Source organism: Oncorhynchus mykiss, chromosome 2, assembly GCF_057628025.1.
Source record: "Oncorhynchus mykiss isolate SJ-2025 chromosome 2, ASM5762802v1, whole genome shotgun sequence".
Lineage (NCBI taxonomy): Eukaryota > Metazoa > Chordata > Actinopteri > Salmoniformes > Salmonidae > Oncorhynchus > Oncorhynchus mykiss.
Genome location: NC_143023.1, coordinates 32,097,748 through 32,107,293, shown reverse-complemented (window position 1 = coordinate 32,107,293; position 9,546 = coordinate 32,097,748). Strand labels below are relative to the sequence as shown.

Sequence of the window (9,546 nt, the reverse complement as noted above, 5' to 3'; positions counted from 1 at the left end):
GAAGAACATACATTTATTGTCAAAGTGAAATGATTGACATTAAAGAAAATATGCCTGATTTATATGAAAGGTCAAAACGGAACATTATTTTTTAACTTCTCTATAGCTACATTACTACAGATCCTTGATTCAAAAACATACAAACAGAACCAGATTGGGGTCAATTCAAATTGAAGTCAGCTAAGGAAGGTTTTCCATTGTAAATTAAAATCACTTCCTGAATTGAGTGAATTCGAATTGACCACAACAGACAGATGCATGGGTCCTTAAATTAGAAGAATAAAACTCAATGTAATTCTCAAGTGGAGATGCAATAATATATAAGTTCAGTATGTGAGAATACCTCTTAAGAGAGTGTCCCTGCAATTTAATCTGACCATAGTAAGGCTCTACTCTCACAGATCCAACGGTTCTGCATGCTACATGATTCAGCATTCCAATTAGCCAAAGGCCCATTATTTGGGACAGTTAGCGCGCAATTACCGCCCCCAGTTTGTCTCTTCCAAAACCTGTGAAAAGAGAACACCACCATGAATGAAAAGAAATGACTGAGTCAAATAATGATTTAACAATGCAATGCGTCTTTGTTGTATTTACATTGACTGAAAGGTCCTTACCCATCAGTCTGGTGACTTCCATTAACCCAGAGCCATTGGTTGACATTAGCTATGTCAGTCAAACCGATCCAGTATCCATGATGAATATCAAAGTAGTATTGAGTGTGGTTATGAATGAATTCCTGAATGTGAAATGAATGAAACCACAAGTAAAAACATTTTTATATGGTAATCCACAGTTTCAGGAGAGAGTGTCTAAACGTTATGAATAAATGTATCTAATCAGGTCCAAATGAGCGAGAATAACAAAACAGGTAGCAGCAGTATAATGACCTTTGTGCTTTTGTTTTTCAGTAACAACTGGTTTACCTTGAGCTCATATCTACATATCACACATTATAATATAGTTCCCATTTCACTTTTTGGAGATCCACTTTAAATGTGAAATGAATCTGTCCCTCAAAACTCTAGTCTGTAGCATTGTCCCACCTGTTCCTTTTGACTTCCTATGACAAGCAGATCAGAATGATTTGTTTTGCAATTCTCTCTGCTTTGTTCCCAGGTCTTCCAGGGACTGGAATGGTATAAAATCTGGTAACAACTAGATTGGAACAACATCCACCCACTTTGACAAGGGTTACACTTTCTCTCTGCAACAATGAAGAATTACAGGTGATAATTATTAGTTTGTAATTATTAGGTAATTGTACTACATACGTGTTATCAATATTACAGAGTAAGATAGAAAGTGTAAAGTTTGTCTTTAGTGTACACTAAGGGTGTCAAACTCATTCCGTGGAGGGCCGAGTGTCTTCAGGTTTTAGTTTTGTCCTTCTATTAAGACCTAGACAACCAGGTGAGGGGAGTTCCTTACTAATTAGTAACCTTAAATCATCAATCAAGTACAAGGGTGGAGCGAAAACCCGCAGACACTTGGCCCTCCGTGGGAGGAGTTTGACACGTGGTGTACACTATGATGAAAACAAGGCCAACAGGAAGGGGGCTTACCTCCTACGTCATCCTTTGGTGAACAATATTGATTGACTGGAAAATTTTCAAACTGATATATGTACTTAAGATTCCAGTTCAGTCTATCCCTCTCTCTTGACAATGCTTCTTTCTCAGCCGCTAAACGTTGGTTTGCAGTGCTTACTTTGCTATAATCACACCGCAAAATGTGATTGGCTGTACTCAGATTACTGTTGAGGTTCGTAAGGTCCTGATTGGCCGCCAGTAGGAATGCACGCACATCTGTTAGTTGCTCCAGTTCCCTCACCAACTTTGTGTTGTGCTCTGACAGGGCAGTGCTGACTATGGAGAGAGAAGGACATGTTTACTCTATGATGTCATCCTGCACCACTCCACAATCCATATTATGTTATGATCCACATACTCACAGTACACATAGAGGCCTATAATGGCTGAAACCAAGAGGACACAAAGAACACCCAAACACACTGCCACTCCTCGAAAGGGTTGAGAGTGGAGAGCAGGCCTCTCATCCACTAGGAATAGCAAAAATAAGATTCATGTTATTATAGCCAAATTGTTAGCATAAGTGTATATATTTAATGGTAAGCGTTATTCCATAATTTGTTGAAATCTAATAATTGAACAGTAAATGGTGAATAATTTGAGGAAATATATATACATTTTGCTTTTTACTATTTCTTATTTTATTCAAGCGGATAAGGTACTCGCATAGGCAGTGACATAATTCCTCTATGCCAAATTGCCGTTCAGACGATGTTAAAGCGAAAAAAAAATTAATTGTTGGAGGCAACCCGGATATCTAGAGAGACTAATTGCACAATAACGCAGATCTTTCGCAGTTCGGTATCTCTCAAATGTACCTGCTGTGGCAGGATTCCGTTGAGTGACTGCACTTCCCTTAACTTCAGCATATACTGTTTCTTCCTCTTTATTCTCTGTGGGGAAGAGAAAGGGGACACATACAGTGCCTTGCGAATGTATTCGGCCCCCTTGAACTTTGCGACCTTTTGCCACATTTCAGGCTTCAAACATAAAGATATAAAACTGTATTTTTTTGTGAAGAATCAACAACAAGTGGGACACAATCATGAAGTGGAACGACATTTATTGGATATTTCAAACTTTTTTAACAAATCAAAACCTGAAAAATTGGGCGTGCAAAATTATTCAGCCCCCTTAAGTTAATACTTTGTAGCGCCACCTTTTGCTGCGATTACAGCTGTAAGTCGCTTGGGGTATGTCTCTATCAGTTTTGCACATCGAGAGACTGAAATTTTTTCCCATTCCTCCTTGCAAAACAGCTCGAGCTCAGTGAGGTTGGATGGAGAGCATTTGTGAACAGCAGTTTTCAGTTCTTTCCACAGATTCTCGATTGGATTCAGGTCTGGACTTTGACTTGGCCATTCTAACACCTGGATATGTTTATTTTTGAACCATTCCATTGTAGATTTTGCTTTATGTTTTGGATCATTGTCTTGTTGGAAGACAAATCTCCGTCCCAGTCTCAGGTCTTTTGCAGACTCCATCAGGTTTTCTTCCAGAATGGTCCTGTATTTGGCTCCATCCATCTTCCCATCAATTTTAACCATCTTCCCTGTCCCTGCTGAAGAAAACCAGGCCCAAACCATGATGCTGCCACCACCTTGTTTGACAGTGGGGATGGTGTGTTCAGGGTGTTGCTTTTACACCAAACATAACGTTTTGCATTGTTGCCAAAAAGTTCAATTTTGGTTTCATCTGACCAGAGCACCTTCTTCCACATGTTTGGTGTGTCTCCCAGGTGGCTTGTGGCAAACTTTAAACGACACTTTTTATGGATATCTTTAAGAAATGGCTTTCTTCTTGCCACTCTTCCATAAAGGCCAGATTTGTGCAATATACGACTGATTGTTGTCCTATGGACAGAGTCTCCCACTTCAGCTGTAGATCTCTGCAGTTCATCCAGAGTGATCATGGGCCTCTTGGCTGCATCTCTGATCAGTCTTCTCCTTGTATGAGCTGAAAGTTTAGAGGGACGGCCAGGTCTTGGTAGATTTGCAGTGGTCTGATACTCCTTCCATTTCAATATTATCGCTTGCACTGTGCTCCTTGGGATGTTTAAAGCTTGGGAAATCTTTTTGTATCCAAATCCGGCTTTAAACTTCTTCACAACAGTATCTCGGACCTGCCTGGTGTGTTCCTTGTTCTTCATGATGCTCTCTGCGCTTTTAACGGACCTCTGAGACTATCACAGTGCAGGTGCATTTATACGGAGACTTGATTACACACAGGTGGATTGTATTTATCATCATTAGTCATTTAGGTCAACATTGGATCATTCAGAGATCCTCACTGAACTTCTGGAGAGAGTTTGCTGCACTGAAAGTAAAGGGGCTGAATAATTTTGCACGCCCAATTTTTCAGGTTTTGATTTGTTAAAAAAGTTTGAAATATCCAATAAATGTCGTTCCACTTCATGATTGTGTCCCACTTGTTGTTGATTCTTCACAAAAAAAATACAGTTTTATATCTTTATGTTTGAAGCCTGAAATGTGGCAAAAGGTCGCAAAGTTCAAGGGGGCCGAATACTTTCGCAAGGCACTGTACATATTCAATAATATTAACACATTTGTTCCTACATTTTCCCAGACATGCCCCATACCCTAATATTGAAACAATCAAGTACTGATACATCCATATCCTACCCTTAAATGTTCCTATTTGTTACTCATAGACCCCAGTTTCTTTGTCAAAACTCCTCGTCCCTGTTGCTTTCCTATTCTTCAAAGTAGCCACCCTTTGCCTTGATGACAGTTTTGCACACTCTTGGCATACTCTCAACCAGCTTCATGAGGTAGTCGCCTGGGTCCAGATTCACAAAATCGTCTTAAGAAAAAATGTATTATTAACTTAAAGAAAGTTAAGAAAAGTTGCTATTCCTCAAAAAGGTTATTGGAAAGTTTATTGCACTATTTCTTATGTTTCTCCTTAAGCAAAAAGTTTACAAGAAATTAGATTCTTGAAAATAGAGTTATTGGATTTGTTCTTAATTCCATGATAGCTAAACCCTTGTCTTAAACTCTGGGCAGTGAGAGAATAACAATTGAACATGTTTAATCCACTCAAATGTCAAATTAAAGTTTCAGTATAGATTATTTTAAACCAAAGTACATATTTTAGAACAGTAATCTCAGTAGGAAATATGCTAACATGATTGCCATTGCTAGCTAGATAGCTAGCTAAATTGGTTGCCTAGCACCAGACATCAGACCAAACATAAGAAGATTCGTAAGAAGATATATGAGGAGTTTGAAAATCATTAAAGGGAAATGGAAACACTATGATTAAGAATGCCATCTAACTGTAATTGTAAATCACCATATTGGCATTGTTGCTTCACTGGCAGGAGAGCGCATTTTGGAATTCCCCAAAATGTCTGAATTTACAGAGTAGCTCCAAGTCTGAGAATGAGTTTATTACAGAGAATGACATAATTGTTAGTTAGGGAGCCAATAAACCTACTGAAGACGTTCATGTTTGAGCCGATCGTTGCCCCAGATCAAAGAGTTTCTTCTCGTAGCAGTAACAACACAGATATGCCGCCTGAAACACCTCAGCTAGAGGGCAAACACTAACTGGTGTGAGTGGGGATGCTGCCAGGTAAAGGCTAGAGTAGGAGTGTGTGTGTTGTAGAGAGATGGTAGCAATACAGCACAATATCCCAGCGGATGGTGGCTGTATTATGCAGTCAGAAGTTCCTGTCAGTCTGTCTGGATGGCAATGTATTTATTGAACGTGTTACTAATCCATATGAAGGACTTCCTGGCAGAAGAGGTTACTCGACCAGTCAGCAGCTGATATGCCAGTTAAATAATTGGTCAAATTTAGCTTGATTATACATTGCTTAAGGTTAATATCAGTAGTGGGTAGGTGTTCAGTATTTTATAATGATGTTTATCATCAGCTCAGTTTGCCAAGTTGGTAACACATTTACCTTTAGATTAGACGACAGGAGTTCGAATCGCAGACAGCATTCATGAAATCTCATTCTAACCAATAATGGGGCGTGCTCATTGTAAATACATTGTGATTTAGTTTCTGTATCAGACTAACATTTCTTATAATTTTGTTTGCAGAGCATACAGGTTGGCTTATCTCCAGTTCACCCTATCGGCACAAGGGAGAATTGGACGAGGTGTATGGCGTCTCATCCCTGTGCGTGCCGTTTCCTCCAAAACACCATGCCCGAACCGGACACGCACATGCACAAATTGATTTGGTCCCACACACCAAACGCAACCACAACACGCAGGTTGAAATATCTAAACAAACTCTGAACCAATTATGTTAATTTGGGGGCAGGTTGAAAAGCATTAAACATTTATGGCAATTTAGCTAGCTAGCTTGCAGTTGCTAGTTGTGTTGTGACAAGGTAGGGGTGGTATACAGAAGATAGCCCAATTTGGTAAAAGACCAAAAGTCCATATTATGGCAAGAATAGCTCAATTAGGCAAAGAGAAACGACAGTCCATCAAAAACCAGAGTTCATTAGCATTACCAGCCTCAGAAATCAGCATTTAACTGCACCTCAGATTGCAGCCCAAATAAAATGCTTCACAGAGTTCAAGTAACAGATACATCTCAACATCAACTGTTCAGAGGAGAGTGCGTGAATCAGGCCTTCATGGTCGAATTGCTGCAAAGAAACCACCTCTAAAGGACATCAATAAGAAGAAGAGACTTGCTTGGGCCCAAAAAATTTAGCAATGGACATTAGACCGGTGGAAATCTGTCCTTTGGTCAGATTAGTCAAAATTTTAGACTTTTGGTTCCAACCGCCGTAGCTTTGTGAGAGACAGAGTAGGTGAACAGATGATCTCCGCATGTGTGGTTCCCATCGTGAAGTATGGAGGAGATGTGATGGTGTGGGGGTGCTTTGCTGGTGACACTGTCTGTGACTTATTTAGAATTCAAGGCACAATTAACCAGCATGGCTATCACAGCATTCTGCAGCGATACGCCATCCCATATGGTTTGCGCTTAGTGGGACAATAATACATTTTTCAATAGGACAATGACCCAAAACACACCTCCAGGCTGTGTAAGGACTATTTCACCAAGGAGAGTGAAGGAGTGCTGCATCAGATGACCTGGCCTCCACAATCACCCGACCTCAACCCAATTGAGATGGTTTGGGGACCTCAGAGTGAAGGAAAAGCAGCCAACAAGTGCTCAGCATATGTGGGAACTCCTTCAATACTGTTGGATAAGCATTCCTCATGAATCTGGTTAAGAGAATGACAAGAGTGTGCAAAGCTGTCATCAAGGCAAAGGGTGGCTACTTTGAATAATATTAGGTATAAAATATATTTTGATTTGTTTAACACTTTTTTGATTACTACGTGATTCCATATGTGTTATTTCGTAGTTTTGATGTCTTCACTATTATGCTGCAATGTAGAAAATAGTACAAAATAAAAAATAAAAAAATTGAATGAGTATGTGTGTCCAAACTTTTGACCGGTACTGTATTTTATAAATTAGAGACACTGTGTATGCGGATTAATTAATTTACCTCAAGTATCATGGATTCAATGTATTGAAAATTAAGACACATGTGCTACATGACCAAAAGTGTGTGGACACATCTCATTCCAAAGTCATGGGCATTAATATGGAGTTGCTCCCATTTTTGCTGTAATAACAGTCTCCACTCTTCTGGGAAGGTTTTAAACTAGATGTTGGAACATTGCTGCGGGAACTTCCATTCAGCCACAAGAGCATTAGGGAGGCTGGGCACTGATGTTGGGCGATTAGGCCTGGCTGGCTCTCAGTCGGCGTCCCAGTTCATTCCAAAGGTGTTCGATGAGTTGAGGTCAGGGTTCTATGCAGGCCAGTCAAGTTCTTCCACACCGATCTCGACAAACCATTTCTGTATGGACCTTGCTTTGTGCATGGGGGCATTGTCATGCTAAATCAGGAAAGGACCTTCCCTAAAAAGGTTGCCACAAAGTTGAAAGAACAGAATCGTCTAAAATGTCATTGTATGCCGTAGTGTTAAGATTTCCCTTCACTGGAACTAAGGTGCCTAATCCGAACCATGAAAAACGTCCCCAGACATTATTCCTCCTCCACCAAACTTTACAGTTGGCACTATGCATTGGGGCAGGTAGCGTCCTCCTGGCATCCGCCAAACCCAGAATCGTCCATCAGACCGCCAGATGGGGAAGCGTGATTCATCACTCCAGAGAGCGAGTTTCCACTGCTCAAGAGTCCAATAGCAGTGAGCATTACACCACTGCAGCCTACGCGTGACATTGCACATGGTGATCTTAGGCTTGTGTGCGCTGCTCGGCCATGGAAACCCATTTCATGAAGCTCCCGACGAACATTTCTTGTGCTGATGTTGCTTCCAGAGGCAATTTGGAACTCGGTAGTGAGTGTTGCAACCGAGAACAGGCAATATTTCCACGGTATGCACTTCATCACTAGGTGGTTCCGTTCTGTGAGCTTGTGTGGCCTACCACTTCGCGGCTGAGCTGTTGTTGCTCCTCATTGTTTCCACTTCACAATAACAGGACTTAATTGAGCGGGGCAGCTCTATCAGGACAGAAATTTGACAAACTGACTTGTTGGTAAGGTGGCATCCTATGACGGTACCACGTTGAAAGTCACTGAGCTCTTCAGTAAGTACATTCTACTGCCAATGTTTGTTTATGGAGATTGCATAACTGTGTGCTCAATTTTATACACCTGTCAGCAACGGGTGTGGCTGAAATAGCCGAATCCACTAATTTGAACAAGTGTCCACATACTTCGGTATATATAGTGTTTATAAACTATACCGTTTAAAAAATATATTCATAGGGAAAATATATTTTTATTTCAACAACGTATTTGTTTTTAAAGCTGTTGAGTACAGACCTCTGGTGCCAAGTTTGTCTGTAAAAGTACATCTTGGAGAAATATGCTTGTGGTCTTCTGACCATTTTTGAGAAATCAAATGAAACTTCTCTAAATGAAATGATAATGTATACTATTTGAAACATTGATTCTAAATACAACTTTAACTTCTCTAGAGCCTGTAAAGTACAACAAATATAGTCTTGCTATTGTGACCCATGAGATGAAATGGGTTAAGAATGTAATTTGTACTTGATTAAAACATAATGTCAGAGTAGAAAAACATGAACATGATTCAGCATACTGTAGCAGCCATATCTGGCTCACTTGATTTATGGACCCTTTACTTGGAATATTCACACACAACTGTGATTGTTATAGTCTTCAGTCTGGAATTGACATTTTTTGAAACTGAAAGAAATAAAATAAAAGGGAGTGACATTGATGAAGAGATGAGAAAGAAAGGCCAAGACTCACCTGCCAGCAAAGAAATTATGGGATTCTTGAAAACCACTGTAGAATAAAGCAGCTCTTCTGACATCCCTTAGTTGTCAACAGTGTGTTTCTTAGAGATACAAGTACAGAGAAACCTTACCCAGTATTGATCTATACGAGTGGTGATGGCTCCTATTAGGACCTGTATTAGTACTTCTGCTTAGACTCTGGTTTGCATTACTCATGTCAGACAACAATTTCACCTGACTGAGAAGAGGAAGTCATGTTGACGTGCCATTGTCAATACACCTGTACTCAATATGAAAAACTGTATGGAAACAATAGGCAGACAACTGTGCATGGAAAACAGAACTAGTTTTGTACATAGTGTATCTCATTCTATGCTCACTTGTTTTAGCATGAGTGCACCTCTGAAGACATGCCATACCCTCCTGTCAGTGGTTGCTTGAGAAGTTTGAGAAGTTTGCCAATTCACATTGTGGTTGACTGGCTTACAAGTTAAAGGGAATACCCTGGCTTGCTAAGACTTCAGAACATGTCGTAATGTGTTTCTCATTTGTCTGTAATTCATTTCCCATATGTCTGCAATAGATCTTCAGGACACTATTGAGCCAGAGGGGTTGGGTTAAATGCGGAAGACACATTTCAGTTGTTGGCA

At 40.1% G+C, this 9,546-nt stretch overlaps 1 protein-coding gene across 1 annotated transcript; it reads right to left on the bottom strand.

Annotated features, from left to right (window-relative positions):
• On the bottom strand, positions 1–9,361 carry LOC110487428 (uncharacterized). Its single transcript, XM_090197004.1, has 7 exons — positions 8,910–9,361; positions 2,411–2,485; positions 1,955–2,062; positions 1,566–1,868; positions 1,047–1,207; positions 618–739; positions 1–509 (listed from the first exon to the last, which is right to left on the bottom strand). The coding sequence occupies exons 1-7, from the start codon at positions 8,971–8,973 to the stop codon at positions 368–370; spliced, it is 975 nt and encodes a 324-aa protein (XP_090053130.1). The 5' UTR covers positions 8,974–9,361; the 3' UTR covers positions 1–367.
• Between the last annotated feature and the right edge of the window lie 185 nt (positions 9,362–9,546).